Source organism: Panthera pardus, unplaced genomic scaffold (assembly GCF_024362965.1).
Source record: "Panthera pardus isolate Hobbes unplaced genomic scaffold, ASM2436296v1 HiC_scaffold_6, whole genome shotgun sequence".
Taxonomy (NCBI): domain Eukaryota; kingdom Metazoa; phylum Chordata; class Mammalia; order Carnivora; family Felidae; genus Panthera; species Panthera pardus.
Window position 1 is genome coordinate 7,671,374 of NW_026526991.1, and position 18,269 is coordinate 7,689,642.

The 18,269-nt window shown below is 52.0% G+C and overlaps 1 protein-coding gene across 7 annotated transcripts in view; it reads left to right on the forward strand.

The window, feature by feature from the left end:
* The window catches only part of TBC1D22A (TBC1 domain family member 22A), a 322,333-nt gene that overhangs the window by 181,251 nt on the left and 122,813 nt on the right, over positions 1-18,269 (forward strand). For all 7 annotated transcript variants that reach the window (XM_019447231.2, XM_019447233.2, XM_019447237.2 and 4 more), the window contains one exon: positions 954-1,063. In XM_019447231.2, coding sequence (XP_019302776.2) covers positions 954-1,063 — 110 coding nt within the window. The remainder of the gene's footprint in view (positions 1-953; positions 1,064-18,269) is intronic.

The window sequence follows — 18,269 nt, forward strand, 5'->3', positions numbered from 1 at the left end:
TTGGCAAAATAAAACAAAAGTAAATAAAAAAATAGAATACTCAATTTTTGAAACATTTAGGAGTTTCATGCTGGAGGATAGCAGTTTTTATAAGGATCTGAAATTAGTCCTTTCAAACTTCTGATAAACCATTTCAATCAGGCATCTGTTTTGCATTTTAAAAGTTTTTTTTTTAATATTTATTTTTGAGAGAGAGAGAGAGAGAGAGAGACACCAAGTGCTCGAGCGTGTGAGTGGCGGAGGGCCAGAGGCGGCGGACAGAGGATCCGAAGTGGTCTCTGTGCTGACAACGAGCCCAACGCGGGCTCGAACTCACAAACCGTGAGATCGGGACCCGAGCCGAAGTCGGACGCTTAACTGACTGAGGCTCCCAGACACCCCACGTTTAAATTTTCTCTCTGGGTTTTTTACCCTCGAAGAGAGAGGTTGCTCAGAGCACCGTCCCCTGTTCTGCACACACATCCTCTGCTGCTTCCTGGGTGTTCGCCTGCAGCACAGGGGCCTCCGCCCAGCGTGGCTTTGGAAACTCTAACCTTGGAGACCTGGGTTTAGAGAAATTATTGTCTAATGAGTACGTGACTGTGTGAGAAGCAGGATTTTAAACACCTTAAGAGAAAACTTTCAGATCTGTGGCAGGAATAAGTAATCTATTTTAGGCCCTCTCTGATTAGGATGCAAAATGCCTGAGAAGCAATAATTTACAATATATTAATTATGTTAATTAATTGGAGAAGACTCAGAATATTAATTACTTGCAGCTAACTAGGTGTTAAAATTGAGAACCAGTAGGTGATGAGGGGGAACACTTAGAGGCGTGTAGCCAGAGCCGGACAAATGGGCCCCGGCCCGACCTTGGGTCTCAGACCGGCCCCGCCCCTGCCCCTGCCCCGCCCTGTGGCGTGTGTCCCATGGGTTAACCGCTCGCTGTCTTTTCCATGCTTCCCGGCCCACAGAGGAGGAGGACGTGGATGCCGCCGACGTCTCCCGCGTGCCCACCGACGTGCTGCGTAACGTGGAGGCCGACACGTACTGGTGCATGAGCAGGCTGCTGGACGGTATTCAGGTGAGCCCCTGCCGGCCCGGACCCCAGGCAGACGCCGCTCCGGTCTGAAACCAGGGCCACCGGGAGCCCTGGGCCTGCCACCTGCCTCCGTGCCCGGCTTGGCCGCTGCTCCCCTCGGAAGCCTCCCTTTCTACACCCGGGCGCGTGTCTCCTCTGCGGGGTGACGGCTCGTGAGAGACCCCGTGCGTGCGCATCTGGAGACGGTGCCAGCAGCAGGGCGCGGCAGGGCTCCTAGAGGGTGGGGCTGTCCCCTCGCCTGCAGAGTCTGGTCCCCGCACACTCCCCTCTTTCCTGCTCTGCTGCCCGTGACGCCCAGTGGCACCAGCACCAAATGTAGGTGAGCCGTCCACACGCTCAATGAGCCGTTTCGCCGTCCACACGCGGAGAACTGGATTCAGGGCCGCCCGCCCTTCACAGGGCACACGGTTTAGGCCTCAGCCTCTCCCCTGTTGCCCTGGGCCTAGGAGCAGCTGGCCCTGAGGGGTCTGGTCGTCCCAGGAACCGCAGCTGGGCCTGGTCCCACAGGAGGTGCAAGCTGCCAGAAGCCTGCCCCCCCGCGGTCGGGTCTCTGTGGACTTGGTGTCTGTCAGACCGATGGCTGGGATTTCCCCAGAAAGGCTGTGGGTCTCCCCGTGCTGGGGGTGGTTTTGGGAAAGTGGTTTGGGCGAAGAACCCCACGCAGAGCAGGAATGAGGACTGGGGCCTCTCGGCGTCGCAGGAAGTGGCCGAGGACACGGACCACGGCCCGTCTTAGGCGCGTTGTGTGCCTGCACACCTTTCCTAGATGCGTGCTTTGTGCTGGGTGCCGCACGCCGCCCTGGGGAGGGACGGGAGTGTCAGGCTAAGGCCTCCCCGGAGCTCAGTGTGGGACACAGGGTAGACCCAAAGGGGTGTCGTGAGGATATTGAGACGCGTGCTCCTGAGGACCCGATTCGGGAGGGCAGTGAGACCCGGAGGGTGACGGGGGCGGTGGGGGAAAGGCCGGAGCAGGGTTTGGCTGCTGGAGGTTTTCCGAGGGACCCCACGGGCTAGGTTCATCCCAAAGACGGCTGCTCCAGGGACGGAGGCTGTGCGGGCGTCTGCGCGCTGTGCCGGGACCCCTTCTGTCACAGCTGAGTAGGGGCACTTCCGCCTGAAGAGAGAAACTCGTGGGGTGCGCTTGTCGGGCTGGGCTTTCCTGACCGTTGTCGCGGCGCCGTGCCCGACGCCCGTACCTGCGGAGGCCTCAGCTCGGCTGCTGGCTTAGAGGTGGTCCGAGTGAGGCTCCCACATGGGGGGCCCTCGAGAGTGGGGCCCGAGGCTTAATTTGAGTGAAGTAGCCAGAATGATTGTGCTGGAGAGGACAGCGTGGGTTCCCGTTACCTTTGATGACCGCGGAGTGACAGAGCGGGGGAGGGTCCTGCTGCAGTTGAGGACCGGGAGCCTTGTTTGCATCTTGCGGAGAAAAACCCGCCTGCCGTGTTCTGGCCCAAGCATCGATGTATCATTTCCCTACATTGTTTGATGTTTTCATATGTTTTGGTCTTTTTCCCAAAACTGAAGACATTTTTGTCCCTTTTCGAAAACAGATTGAATCATAATGTGAGACTTTATCGATTTCAAATGTCACTTTTCTGACCTTGAGGGATGGAATTTCTGCCATTTAAATGCAGGATCATCCTGTTTATGTTTGTAAATAAAGTCAGTTCACCCTGGAAGCGACACTGGCTTTTCATTTCTCGCCGGAGGCTTGCTGTCCGATGAAGGGGCTTCTCGGCAAGGGTGGCCTGTGCACGTGCGTTCACCACGCTTCGCAGGCCGACGGGAGCCACGCGACCCTCCTGTGGGCAGTGTCGAGGGGCCCGGTTACCAGCCCCAGGGGTCTTGGGGGGATGGGTCATTCCCTGAGTTGGGCCAGCTCGACTGGGGGACTGTTTTGTGTGTGCTGGTGCCCCTGCTCTCTCATTCGTACGAGTGCGAGGGTCTGAGTTGACAGGAGCGGGAGGAAGGACGGACCGAGACATGAGCGCCCTGAGGGGCTGGGAGCTTCTGTCGCTACCCGACCCGCGGCATCACTGGCTTCCGCTGCCCCGCTCCCTCTCTTGCTCCTGGACCTGCCCTGTCCTCGCCACTCTCTGGAGACGCGGGGGCCGTTTTCCTCCAGCACCTTCTCGTCCCTTCACTGCTCGGTTGTCGGATTGAGAACACCGTGGGGCTTTGTTAAGTGCAGGCTCTCAGCTCGGTTCCCTGCATTTTAGGAAGTTGTGTGAAATCCACAGGCCAGAGAGGCTGCAGGGACGCAGAGTCGCTGGGCCAAGTCGGTGCAGCGGCTCCCTCACCAGTGATTGGGCTTCCCGTGATCGGTGGCAGTCACAGCGGGACAGGGGTGAGGCAGTGACGGCCCAGCGTGCCCTCGGTGGTCCTCGGCCTCACGGCAGAAACGATGTCACAGCCCTGAGAGAGCCCACGCAGAGAGATCCCTTGCCGGGGATCAAGGAGCACGTGTTGGGACCCACATTTGAGCCCTGAAGCCTGTGGTTTTCTACTCTGCTGTATGACCGTGTCCAGCTAGAATCAGGGGAAATGACTGCCGTCGTGCTGGATAAGTTCTAGAGGGCAAACGCCACATCTGCTCATTTTTCTGGAGACGTAGCTGTGGTTTGGCTCCCCTTGGGGCCTCGGTCTGAGACTCTGTGCTCTGCACTTGGCCACGGCGTGACACACACCCGCCCTGTGCAGGTGCCGCACGCCGTCGCCTACCTGCTGTCCCCGTGGGATGTGTCTCCTGGTGGCCAGGGGTGCGGCCAGAGGACTGCCGATGGAGGACGGAATTCTAGGGGTTCCGGGGGTGGGGGGTGGGGGCTCTGGCCCCAGGAGGACGGCAGACCAGGACCAAGGAGACGCCGCTCGCTCCCAGCATGTGCCTGGAGGCGCTGGGTGATGTTGAGCCAAACTCGGCTGAAATGCGTAGACTCACTAGACTCCTCGGTGAGGGGAGTCCTCCAGAAACGAGGAGTAATGACCCCACCGGTGGACGCTAGTGAACTTGAAGCGAGTTATCACACACGGTAACGCCTGAAAGTTTAGGTGTTATTGCCCTGGCCCGGTGTGCAAGTAAGACAGAACTTCTCCTGCACGGGGAGTCTGGGTGCTGCCCAGAAACCGAGGTGACACAGTTCTCCTGTCGAAGCTCTCCAGCTTCGTGTCTCAGTCTTTTTTGTTAATTTTTTTTACGTCTATTCATTTTTGAGAGAGAGAGAGACAGAGCATGAACGGGGGAGGGGCAGAGAGAGAGGGAGACACAGAATCGGAAGCAGGCTCCAGGCTCCGAGCCGTCAGCACAGCACAGAGCGGGGCTCGAACTCACTAACTGCAAGATCCTGACCTGAGCTGAAGTCGGACGCTCAGCCGACTGAGCCACCCAGGCGCCCCTCGTGTCTCAGTCTTAAAGAGTCCTGAATTGCACAAAGAGCTTTTGCCCCCGTGGGTTAATTCTCACAATCCTTACTGTGTTAGAAACTCAAATGGCGATAATTTGAACATATTTATTAGTTTATCCAAAAATAGCAACGATGAACGCGTTACATGCTGTTATAAGTAACGTATCTCTATGATGAACTAACGTTTTCACAATATAGCTATTTAGAGGACAGGCACTGTGTTTCTTTGTGGTAAGACTCTCTGTAACGTGACTGAAGACCGTGGCATTCTCACGTGTGCTTCCGTGCTCAGTCTGTTGTGATGTGTTGTTTTTGATGGGACTGTGTGAAAACAGCCCAGCCGCACACAGGCAGGTCGTTGGAGGAGGGAGAATTTTCATAGTCCTTTCCGACGACCGTGGACGTTTTCTCTTTAACGCTGTGACGCGGCTTGTCAGGTGGCAGCTTCCTAAGGTAACTGCCGTGTGACATCGGAAGCCACATCGGTGAACGTCTTGTACCAAGTTACGTTAAAATCCATCGGCCTGTCCTGCACTCTGAGCGGATGTTTTGCCCGCATGCGGTTCTGTGACATCAGACGTTGGCCATTTGGAGAAGGTCGGATGTCTGGGGTGTGCAGATCTGGACGCCGACACGCTCCCCCACATGGCGTCAGAAACTCCCGCTTGTTGTATTTACTGACGCCTTATGAGAAGAACCTGTTGAACACAGAGCAGCAGATAAAAGTTCTTCAAAATTCTGATTTGGGCTTAAAAGCTCAAATATTATTATCGGCAACACATACTGTAGATTGTTTTCGTTGAAGCGACAGTCTTTGTTCATTCTTGAGAAAATGTCTGCCAAAAACCCAAGTTTGAATAACCAGTTTGCCTGTTAGTCATTTTTTGCTAGTTAAAAAAAAAATGACGTTTCTTGAAAAATGTATCTAATTCAGCTCACAGCTCACATAATTGCATCAGGTGCTTTTTGGGGAAGAAGTCACCATTCTTTTGGTTTTCTGGTTCTTCCCGCTTTGCCACGTGGAGTTTGGAGAAGATGTTTACTCAAGGGTTGAGATTTGATGCGATTGATCATAAAATTAAGAACTTTTCCTACTTCATCAAGGACATCCTTAAATGAAATTGCCTTCTATTTATCTTTTTCACCGAGAGCTGTTAATTATTATTAACAGCAATAATAATTGCTGTTATTAGGAATGCGGCTTTGATCCCAGAGACCACTTGAAAGGGTCTCCGGGACCACGACACTTGGCTGGCCGCCCTGGAGAAACGCTGCCCGAGGGGCCACCCCGCCCTGTGGTTTTCCCGCAGAAAAGCCCCCTGAAGACCAGCTCACGATAGAGAAAGCACGAGACCCAGAAAGCGTGTGCCGTGCACACACACAGCTGGCACTGTGATTTGGAGGAGGGATGTACCCCAGGGACCTGACGTCGACAACAGCCATGGGAACAGAACCGAAACACGTGGAGCTTTCAAACAATGCACGTGAGGAATAAGGCTCCGAAGAAACAGATTTTAAAAAAGAGCCCAGCATGCGGGCGCCTGGGTGGCGCAGTCGGTTAAGCGTCCGACTTCAGCCAGGTCACGATCTCGCGGTCCGTGAGTTCGAGCCCCGCGTCGGGCTCTGGGCTGATGGCTCGGAGCCTGGAGCCTGTTTCCGATTCTGTGTCTCCCTCTCTCTCTGCCCCTCCCCGTTCATGCTCTGTCTCTCTCTGTCCCAAAAATAAAAATAAAAAAACGTTGAAAAAAAAATATTAAAAAAAAAAAAAAAAAAAAAAAAAAAGAGCCCAGCAGAACTTCCAGCAACCGAACTTGCCGTGGTTAATGTTCAAAATTCCGTAGATACAGCAGAAGAGAGGATTAGTTAATAGAATGACAAGGTGCTGGGGTGGGGGGGCAGTACTGAGAGAGGGCACGGATTTGGAGGAGAGGTTTGGGCACGAGAGAAGGAACAATAGTTCAGGAATGGGAAAACACGCTGCGGGAGCCTCCTCGGGTGGCTGGTGGTAGCCGGGAACTTTCCAGCTGGAGGAATTAAGGTACCGCATGGGGCACCTGGGTGGCGCAGTCAGTTAAGCGTCCGGCTTCAGCCAGGTCACGATCTCGCGGTCCGTGAGTTTCGAGCCCCGCGTCAGGCTCTGGGCTGATGGCTCGGAGCCTGGAGCCTGTTTCTGATTCTGTGTCTCCCTCTCTCTCTGCCCCTCCCCCGTTCATGCTCTGTCTCTCTCTGTCCCAAAAATAAATAAAAACGTTGAAAAAAAAAAAAATTTAAGGTACCGCACCTGGAGAAACGAGTGAGCCGCTAAACACGGGAGGTCAGAGAAGACATTACAGGATCAGCCGGCGACGGACAGGTGATTCGCTTGGGCGGACGGTTCGATGGGAAACAGGCCGCATCCGGAACAGCAGAGGCCACAATGAGGCGGGGCGTGTTTGGTGTCCTGGAGGAGAGTAGCTCTGAGGCCAGCTTGGATTTACGAGCGGGATCCAGCTCCATGCCACTTATGAGACCCTCACCTGAAACCTAGGATTACACGACGGCAGCAAGGAAGGGGTTGGGAGAAACACCACAGGTCAGCACTAACCAGGATAATAGCCAGCCAGGCAGTGGCGTAGCTCTTATGCAGCTATGAGATGAAATAGATTTTAAGGTGGGAAGCATTATTTGGGATAAAGAGCATCACTGCCGAGGGATAAGCGGATACATGTACCGGGGAAGACGCGATCCTGAACGTCCGCTTTGACAACATTTTGCGCGTGCGTGTATGTAACTGTATCTTGTGAGTATGTGCGTGGAGGGCCGGCGGGGAAGAGGAGAGGCGGAAATGTGTAAGGAGCGCTAGAAGACGCTGCCCGTGTCAGACGCTGTCTGAGTTGTTTGCATTTAACTGTTCGTTACCTCAGTTTCCCTGCGGCGTGTCTCTGAATGTCTCTCACGGTGGGACTGGTAAGTTGCAGAGTTGGGCTTCAGACCCTCGCAGCCTGGCGCCAGGTTTCCTGCCCCTCAGTGACTGGCAGGTCAAGCGGACGAGAATTTGAAAGATCACGGCATATTTGCGCCACGGACTTAATGGGTTGAGCTACTGGCCACGTGTGGAACATCATACCTCCACGCACAGCGAGCTCGCGTTCTGACAGCAGGCGTGGCACGTGAGAAAAATGGCCAGCTGGCTGTTACCACGGAGCACCGGGTGGGGAGATAGGCGCTCCTGCTGGGAGTGGACTCATCGGACTCCCTGGGGAACAGGAGAGCGGGCCCGAGTCCACGGCTGGGCAGCTGGGTCGGCTTTGGCAGCTCTGAGAAAGGCCCATCATTTGGTCGTCCCAGGTCATTTCCTGCTCACCCGTTTCTGACGGTTGGTGTCTTCCACTAGGTTTTGTTGAGAGCACGTTTTTTCGTTTGTTTGTTTTAAATGCTTATTTATTTTTGATAGTGTGAACAGGGGAGGGGTGGAGAGAGAGGGAGACACAGAGTGTGAAGCAGGCTCCGGGCTCCGAGCTGTCGGCACAGAGCCCGACGCGGGGCTCGAACCACAAACTGTGAGATCGTGACCTGAGCCGAAGTCGGACACCCAACCGACTGAGCGCCCCAGGCGCCCCGAGAGGACGTTGTTTTTATTGCGGGGCATTGGTGCTGGGAGAAGAGAAACACCCTCAGGGACGGTGTGTTGGGCCAGGTGGCGGCGGGACGGGCAGGGAGGGCTGGGCCAGGGGAGAGCGCCGGGCAGGCTCTGCAGGCCTCGTCCGCTGTGGTGCCGCCGTGAGCACCGTCAGTGGGGTGGGGGCGGTGGGGTTCCACGCTGCCTCCTTGGGGTCGCTGGGGAGTATCTGCGTGTTTCGGGGGTTGCTGTGACGGGGGGGTGCCACTGGCAGTTGGAGGGCAGGTATCAGGGTACTAACCGTCAGGCAGGGCACGAACAGTCCTGCCCGGGGAGGAACCTTCACAGTTACCCCATTAAGAGATGCGACGTGGAAAGAAGGCTGGGTTTACAGTCGGCACATCTGGGCAGATGTCTTCGGCTCGTGTGACCCGCTGGTTACTCTGATTGATGGTTTTGTCTCGAGAAGCGGACGCAGTTATGAGGCAATCCTCTGTCTGCTGGTGAAGCGGGTGGCTCGGATCCGCCCGGTGGAGCGTGCCGTGGGACGTTTCCACAGCGCGGGAGGGTGGCCCGGGCAGGCTGGGCGCAGACGGGGGTGCCACCGCGTGCCTCTTCTGTATCTTCTCGGCTTCAGTGGTGACTGTCCTCAGCGCTGGGACTGTCGCCGCGGGGTCCTTCCTCAGTCGTGCAGTGGCTGTGATTGTAAACGCCTTTTCGAGATCAGATGTTCTATTTAGGGAAACGCTCCATTTCATTCTCCTCCTCAGTTTCTCTTCTTCCACAGCCGGGCTTCTTTCTGCCCCTTTCTGCGTTGTTGCTCTTGGTGGGCCTTGTTCCCCGGGCGCGTGAGGCGGCCGGCCAGGGAGATCTGCTTTTCGAAAACAGTCTGGTGGGCCATTATTCCTTACAGTGGCTCCCCTGAGTGTGTTTCCAGCGGTCTTTGAGATCGGTGGCCAGGCGTGGGGGAGGCGTTTTTGGTGTGGCTCATAGGAGTCCGTCTGAGCCCCTCTGGGCCGATGGGCAACCTCTGTACGGGGGACTGCCTTCCGGCACGATGCGGTGTCCGTGCCCAGGGGCCGGTTCCGGACGTGGCTGTCTGCTGGCGGAAGCTGCTGGCGGGGCAACGCGGCCAGGGAGGCCTTCCCGGCTTTTGGGGGGATTCTCCTTGTGCTTTTACCCGTGTGTCTTTTTTTTTTTTTTAAGTTTTTAAAAAAAATGTTTTATTTATTTTTGAGAGAGAGAGCGTGTGTGCAAGCAGGGCAGGGGCAGAGAGAGATGGGAACAGAGGATCCAAAGCGGGCTCTGTGTGGACAGCAGTGAGTCTGATGCAGAGCTTGAACCTGCAGACTGTGAGATCATGACCTGAGCCGAAGTCAGATGCTTAATGGACTGAGCCACCCGGGCGCGCCCCCCCCCCCCCCCCCCCCCCCGCCGTGTTCCCATCTCACTAACAGCACCAGTACCGGGCTGTCGGGAGCTATTGCTTGTTGAATTACGGCTTCCCTGTTTGCCTCCCCTGGAGTCACACTATTACTCTTGGATTCATTACTTAACAGGACAGCTTTTTTGAGTAGAAAGGAACTGTTGCCTTTTATAATTAGTCATTTACATTTCATATCCTTGGGGAAGAATCATTCAATTCTGAGAACTGGTTGGTGGCACGGGGGAGTGATGGGGATGCTGGGGAGAGGGACCGCATTATCCTGGAACTTGTCGGAGAGAAGGCGGGGGAAGCCTGTCAGGGAAAGTGACGGCCCCAGGGGCTGCGGCGCATTCTGTCCCTCAGATGCAGCCATTGTGCGCCAGCTGTTGGCGGGAACACCAGCGAGGAGAAAAGGGACAGACATATCACGGGAAAACAGAGCGGGTACGGGGAGCCCTTGGAGAGCTTCATGCTCCAAGAAGGAGAGGGGCCCACGACCGGCTTGGAAGGTGGCCCAGGATCCTTAGAAATGAGCTTCGACAGCCAGAGCCCGGGGTGGCCAGAGGTCTGGGGACATTGTTCTTTCCCAGCTAAGCTCAATGGAAACCCCAGAAGCGAGGGGCTGGTCTGGTGCCTGGAAAGGTGGCCGAGGGGAAGGCGGTCCACTTGGCCCTGATTTGGTTCCATCTTCTCCCGGAAGGAGCGGCAGGGCCGTCATGCGGAAGGACGGAGAGGCGGGCCTCGTGCCCAGCCCCGTGGAGGGAGGAATGAAGAAGGCGGCCCTGGTCCACGTAGACGTGTTCCTGTCTCCAACACTAGATGAATCATGCTCCGTGTGGGGGAGAATCTTGAGAGATGGGATTTTAGAGCCCTCGCCGATAAAATTGAGAATTCTTGGCAACATTCTGGAAAGGGTTATTAAACAGAGAAGACTGTGTTGGTTACTGGGCTGCAGCAGAAGATTCATTAAGAATGAGTCATTGAGCAGCAAACAATTTAGAAATGAAAATTAAAAAAAAAATTCAATTCACAATAGCATTGAAAAATGTAAAATCTGTGTTGTTGCCTGAATGAATAGTTCATCCCTTTTAATTACCAAGTAGTGGTTCCCCGTTCGAAGAGATCCCGGCCTGTGTGTCGGTCCGCCTCTCGGTGCAGGCCGAGGCTGCTTCCGGCCTTTGGCTGATGCGAGTACACCTTCTGTGAACATTCATGGGCACATCTTCCTGCTTGGCGTGCGCTCCGTTTCTCTTGGGTCAGCGCCCAGGGGTAGGCTTGGCGGGTCATGCTGTGGGGGTGTACTTAGGACCCCCGGAGGGGGCCCTGCTGTCCCGCACACCCAGCAGCGGTACATGCGAGGTCGGGCCGCGCCTCTTCTCAGCAGCACCGTCCTTCTCTGGCTTCTCTGCGTGTGCTGGATGGCGGTCTTCTGTGAAGTTACGTGCGTGTACGGGGCGCCTGGCTGGCTCCGTCAGGGGAGCGTGGGACTCTTGATCATGGGGTCGTGGGTTCAAGCCTCACGTTGGGTGCAGAGATTGCTTAAAAATAAAATCTTAAAAAAAATTCTTTTTAAAAAAGATATGTATGTGTGTGTATAGAGAGTGGGGGGGGGGAAGTGGGAACGTATTTTCCCCAGGTTGGTGGTAGATCGCTCCTTTTTTTTTGAAAACGGTTTTTCATGATCGGAAAAATGTAATTTTGGCGAAGTCGAATTTATCATTTTTTTCTTCTTTGGTAATTGTTTTCTTTGTGTCCTAACTAAAAATCCTTCCCTACTCCCAGGATGCCAGGGTATTCTCCTAGGTTTTTCTTCCAGAAGCTTTATAATTTTTGGTTTGACTTCAAGGTTTATCATCTAACTTGACTTAATTTTTCTGTATGGTGTGAGGAAGGCATCAGAGTTTATTTTTAAAATGTAGGGTATCCTAGTTTCCTAGTTAACGTAGCACATTTGTTGAAAATAGTTTTCTTGTCCCCAAAATAGATTGCTTTAGTACTTTTTCTGCAAATCACATGATTGTGTAAGTGTGTGTGTATTTTTGGACACTCTTCCTGTTCCGTTCTGTTAATGGATCTTTATGCCAGTACATGCTGTCTTAATTACCATAGCTTTTCTCAAAGTCCAGTAGAGAAAGTCCTCCAACTTTGTTCTTTTTAAAATAAATTGTCACGCATATTTTTGCTCCTTTACATTTTTATATAAAGTTTACCGGTAGCCACTTCCTACCAAGAAAGCCTTAAAAAAGCAATAGAAGCTGGGGTTTGAATGGGATTATGTTGAATCTATATGTCAATTTTCCCAGAATTAATAGTATTAACTATATCGAGTCTCTTAACGTAGATAGACATGTTAAAATTTATCCTCACAAACATTTTGTGGTTTTCAGTGTATCTTGTTAAATTTGCTTCCAAATAGGTTGGGGTTTTTTTTTTTTTGTTTGTTTGTTTTTTTTTTGATGCTACTTTCAGTGGTAGAGCTTTGTTTGTCAATTTTGTTTTTCAGTTTTTGCTGCTAGTATAAACCAATACAATTGGTTTTGTAACCTGACATCCTTTTCTAGCTAGTATTGTTGCGTAACAAGTTGCTCCAAATTTCTTGACTTAAAGGAACTGATTTATTTTGCCCACAAGATGCTTTTGGTCAGGATTTCAGTTAGGGCATGGCATGTAGTGCTTACCCATGTGCCACAGTGTCTGGAGTCTCGGGTGGGAAGACTTGAAAGTCGGCACAAGTTGATCCCTGGGGGCTGGAATCACCCAAAGTCTCACCCATTTACGTGTGAGTATCTGGTACCTGGGCTTGGCAGGGGGGAGAGGGGGAGGCTTGATACAGGGGTGGCATGATCACATAATAAAAGAGCATGTGGGATAGGAGACACTGTCATGGTCACTTTTGGAAAATGTAATGTGCCACACCTTTCTGGTGATCTTGCTAAATTCACTTAGTCATTCTAGGAGCTTTTTTGGTAGATGCCTTAGGAGTTTCTCTGTTCACAACCATGTCATCTGCAAATAAAGAGAGTTTTACTTCTTTCTATATAACATACATGGGTTTTCTTTTTTTCCCTTTCTTGCCTTATTGCATTGTCAAGGTCCTCAAGTGATGAGAGCAAACTTTTTTACGTCCTCCCAGATACTGGTGGGGAGGGTGAAACATTCAGGCTCTCAGCATTAAGTCTGATGGTAGCTGTTGGCTTTTTGTGGATGCCCTTTTTTGGGTGGTTGCTGACAGTGCAAATTCCACAGACAAGGAGTCTATATTTTTAATAAGCACCCTGGTTTATTTGAGGAATACTGGTAAATAATGGAATAAGAGGTTGAGGACAGAATTCTTAAAATCTGATAGAAGAAGATGAGGACAACAGATTATAGTTTGCTCTGCTGAGTCTTTTAAATTATGAATTGGTATTTTGTCAAGTGCTTTTTCTTCTGTTGAGATGATCATGTAATTTTTTTGTTTATTCTGTTAATGTCGTAAAGGGCCCTAATTATTTTTTAATTATTAAGCCGACCTGTGTTCCTGAGACAAACCCCCCTTTGTCATATTAGCTTTTCTCTATGTCTCTGGATCTTCTTTGGTAATATATATTTAAAGATTTTTACATCCCTTTTCACAAGGAATATCGTTTTCTACTTTCTTCCCTTCTAATGTCTTTTTCTTTTTTCTAATTAAATTTTATTTTTTAATTAAAAATTTTTTAATGTTTATTTATTTTTGAGAGAGAGAGACAGAGTGTGAGCAGGGGAGGGTCAGAGAGAGAGGGAGACACAGATTCCAAAGTGGGCTCCAGGCTCCGTCCGAGCTGTCAGCACAAAGCCCGACGCGGGGCTTGAGTCCACGAACCGTGAGGTCGTGACCCGAGCTGAAGTTGGACACTTACCGACTGAGTCACCTGGGCACCCCCTCCTTTTTTTCCTTTAATTTTTTAAAATGTTTTATTTAAAAATAAATTTTATTTTTAAAAAATGTTTTATTTATTTAAAAAAACTTTTTTAATGTTTATTTATTTTTGAGAGAGAGAGAGAGAGCGAGCGAGAGAGAGAGCACAAGTTGGGGAGGGGCAGAGAGAGAGGGAGACACAGAATCCAAAGCAGGCTCCAGGCTCCAGGCTCCTAGCTGTCAACATAGACCCCAATGCGGGCTTGAACCCACAACTGCAAGATCATGACCTGAGTCGAAGTCAGTCGCTCAACCGACTGAGCCACCCAGGAGCCCCTTAAATGTTTTATTTATTTTTGAGAGAGAAAGAGAGACAGAGAGAGAGACAGAGAGAGAGTATGAGTGGGGGGAGGGCGGAAAGAGAGGGGAGACAGAGGATCCGAAGCAGGCTTTTGCGCTTGACAGCAGTGAGCCCACGTGGGGCTCGAACTCACGAACTACACGTCATGACCTACTGAGACACCCAGGCTCCCCATCTTTTTCTTTTTTAGCATTAGGGAAATGGTGGCCTCATGAAGTGTTTCTATAATTTCTGAAAGAGTTTGTGTAAGTTTGCTATTATTTCTCTTTTAAATATTTTATAGAATTCAACAGTGAAGCCATCTTGGCCTGGAACTTTCTTTGTGGGCAAGTTTTAACTATAAATTCAATTTCTGCTTTAGGTAGGGCTCAAGATTTTCTAGTTATTTTCTTGTCAATTTTGAAAATTTGTGTCTTTTAAGGAATGTGGTCATTTTAAAGAAATTGTCCTTAATTCTTTTTTTTTTTTAATTTTTTAAACATGTTTTTATTTTTGAGAGAGAGAGAGAGACAGAGCACAAGCAGGGGAGGGGCACAGAGAGGGAGACACAGAATCCGAAGCAGGCTCCAGGCTCTGAACTGTCAGCACAGAGTCCGACGTGGGGCTCAAACTCACATTGGGGTCATGATGTGAGGTTATGACCTGAGCCGACGTCGGACATGCCGACATCGGATGCCCAACTGACTGAGCCACCCAGGTGCCCCTATACTTCTTAATTCTTTTAATGTCTAGGGGAATTATGGTGCTATCTTTCATTCCTAGCGTTGATAATTAACTTTACTGCTACTTGTTTTGGGATCTGCCACATGGTATGCCTTGGTTAACGTTTCATGTGTCCTTGGAAAGAACTTGTGCTGTGCTTTGTTGGGGGGAGTTTCCGTAAATGTCAGTTGGGTCAGGTTGGTTGATAGTTAGTCTAGTCTTCTCTGCTTTTACTGATTTTCTGTTTACTTTTCCTATCCACTACTGAGTGAAGACTTTTGAAATTTCCAACTACAACGATTGATTTGTCTCTTCTTTAGTTTTTTCAGTTTTGCTTCACATTATTTGAATGTCATTTATTAGATACGCACACGTAGGATTAGGCTTTAGGTTTTCTTGATGAATTTGTATTTATTATTTTTGTTTATTGCTTAACCTTTTTTTTAAATGTTTATTTATTTTTGAGAGAGAGAGACAGAGTGTGAGTGGGTGAATGGCAGAGAGAGAGAGAGAGAGAGAGAGAGAGAGAGAGAGAGACAGAATCTGAAACAGGCTCCAGGCTCTGAACTCTCAGCACAGAACGCGATGTGGGGCTCAATCTCGGGAACAGCGAGATCATGACCTAGGCTGATGTCGGATGCTTAATGAAATGAACCACCAGGCACCCTGTTTATTATTTTTTTAAAAATGTTTTTATTTATCTTTGAGAGAGAGAGTGCACGCGTATGCACGCATCCACGGGTCGGGGTGGGGCAGACGGGGGGACAGAGGATCCCAAGCGGGCTCCACGCTGACAGCAGAGAGCCTGATGCAGGACTTGAACTCATGAACCGTGAGATCATGACCTGAGCTGAAGTCAGACACTTAACTGACTGAGCCACGCAGGTGCCCCTATTTTTGTTTATTGATATGAAATTCTCCTCATTGTTTCTGGTTGTGCTCCCTGTGCTGGAGCCCAGTCCCTCTGATATTAATACAGCCATTCTGCCATCCTTCGTCTTAGTCTTGGTGCGTCTTTCTTACCCTTTTGCTTGTGATCTACCGGCATCTTCTTGGTTAGAGTGCATTTCTTGTTCATTACTTACAGTTGGATTTGCTTCCTCTTTTTAAGTGTGTTTACATACGTTCATAGGATGTTTCCAGTGTAATTATCTGTATGGCTGGTGTGTAGGCTGCTATTCTGCTCTTTATTTTGTATTCATTTTTCTTACTTCCTCCTTTTTTCTACCTTCTTCTGGATGAATTGAGCATTTTTAAAAATTTGTAGACTTAAAAAAAAGTTAACGGACTTTATGTTTTAGAGCAGTTTCAGGTGTACAGAAATACCGAGCAGAAAGTACCGTTCCTGTGCACTCACCACCTCCTGACAGACACGGCTTCTCCTAGTATTAACGTCTTGCATTAGGGTGATGTGCTTGGTACAGCTGATAAGCCAGTGCTGCTTTATCATTATTAGCTAAAGTCCAGAGTTTACGTCAGGGTTCTCTCTTGGTGGTGGACATTCTGTGGGTTTGGATGAATGTCTAATGGCACGTGTCCACCATTACAGTATCACATAGAGTGGTTTCTGTGCCTTAAAAATCCCCTGTGCTCCAGCCCTTCACCCTCTCTTCCTCTCAGACCCTTGACGACCGCTGCCCTTTTTACTGGCTCCGTGGTTTTGGCAGAATGCCAGCCAGTGGCTGAAGGCGGGCATTTACCATCTTCCCCGTTTTCGGAGTGGCTGGCAGTGGGAGCACTGGCCGCCGTGTCTGGGCTGTGGGAGGGAGCCACATCTTCACCACCGTCCTGTGACCGGTGTCACCGTGGAAGGGTGGGTCCAGGTTCTTGAGGTACAGTGATGACTCATTTAACATCCCTAGCGCCTTATGAAGGGGCCCTTCCTCTCTCATTTGTAGATGAGAAAACCGGAGACCAGAGGAATTAAGGTCGCAGGAACCAAGGGGGGAGTTGGCCTCACATACTGGACGACGCCCCTCCACCTGAGTGTGGTCTCCCGGGGCGCTCCGTCCTTGCCCTCGTCCTTCCCCCCCCTCTTCTCGGAGTGTGTAATGAGGACACGGAGGGTGTAAGTTTCAGCAGCGCCTCTAAGCTTGCAGGGACAGCTAATGTGATAGATGACATAATCAAGATTCAGAATGAGTGCAGCTGCCTGGAATGCCACCCGAGAACCAATCAAGTGAGCGAGCGCAGAGCAATAAATGAAAAGCCCCACGTTCAAGTTCAAAAACCCAACCAGTTGTGCGGGTCGTTGAAAGCAGTTTGGATACTTCGGGGGGCCTGCGTCCAGTGAGGGGCCCTGGTCGTCCTTTGGCCTGGATCAGGGCGGTGGTCTCACACCCGACACCCCCACGTCCGCTCTGCCCCTCGCAGCCACAGGCGTCTTCCAGAATGCGGATCTGGTAACCGCGGTCCTCCCCATGTCTGGGTCCCTACCTTTGTTCCACAGCTCTGCTCCCACGTGGTCTCCCAGCCTCGGAATGGTCGTCTCCTGCCTCACCACAGCCTCCCCTCTGCCCCTCCAGCTGTACTGGCTGTCATATAATGAGGACTCCTTGGTCCCCTCCTGGGAGGGTGCCCTGCTCTCGGCTGCTGCCAGGGCCGTCCTGCACCCTGCTCCCTTCTTTCTGCATCTCTGCTCAGGCCTCACCGTCCGCCTGGCCCCCAGGAGAGGCTCCCTGTTCTGCGCTGTGATGGCAGGAGGGACTTCCCGGATCACAGTGAGCCCGTCACATGCGCTCGCATGGCCTCTGTGACGATCATTTGCTTGACTCTTCTCTCTCTGTGAACAGAAGGGCCCTGTTTTTCTCCCCGACTGTGTCTCCCCAAAGACCACCCGGAGGTTCACTGCCTCCCGGGACTCAGTACATAGGACTCAGGGCCCGGCTTCCTTCCAGGGCCAGCATGTAGAGCAGAGCCAGCCAAGCGGGGGGTGGGGGGGGGGGCACGGAGGCAACAGGGGTAAGCTTCCTCGTGGCCTGCCCTGGTGGAGGTTAACGCCCCCGGCGGCGAGTCCTGGCGGCAGGTGTGAAATGTCCTCCAGGGAGCTTGTCAGAGACTCCGTGCAGGCTTCTCTTGAGAGCTCGTCACCTGCACACCCTCTGCCTGGCATTTTTCAGAATTCCAGACTCTGGAAGGAACGCAGTTCAGCATAAGCTACACTGCCAGTTGAGGCACCCTGGGCGTTTCTTCCTTGTTAGGGAATGATGGGAACACTCCCGAAACACTCAGGCACCAGCCGAGGGAGGGAAGGCTGGCCTTGCACACAAGCCTGTCTGAGGACTGCAGTCCCATCTGTGCCGGGACTCGGCGTGTCGCCTGGCCCACGGCAGGATGCAGTAAGTGGTTCCTGGGGCAATGAAGGCGCCTACAGTCCGACACCGTGGGGCCGTGTATCGGATGCTGCATCCTTGCGGTAACCGGGGTGACGTCCCGATGGGCGAGCGCCGAGCGTGGCTGTGGCTGCCACATTTGCTGTCTCACCTGTGTGCTGCCAGGGCCCCCGTGGGACACTTTGTCCGAGGCTGTGCCAGATGGCCTGGGGGCGCCAGTAAGAGGTGAAGGTCACAGAAGTCTTTCAGGCGGGTGTTTGGGGAAAGGGCTTGCCGAGTTGTTTGGGGGCAGGTCCAGGGGGGTGAGGAGGGTGACATGGTTTCAGAGTAAGAGGGAAGCCAAGTTCTGGGAGGCGGACCTGGAGGCGGGGCTCTGGAGGCGGGCCAGGAGGCGGGGTTCTGGAGGCGGACCAGGAGGAGGGACTCTGGAGGCGGGGCTCTGGAGGCGGGGCTCTGGAGGCGGCCAGGAGGTGGGGTTCTGGAGGCGG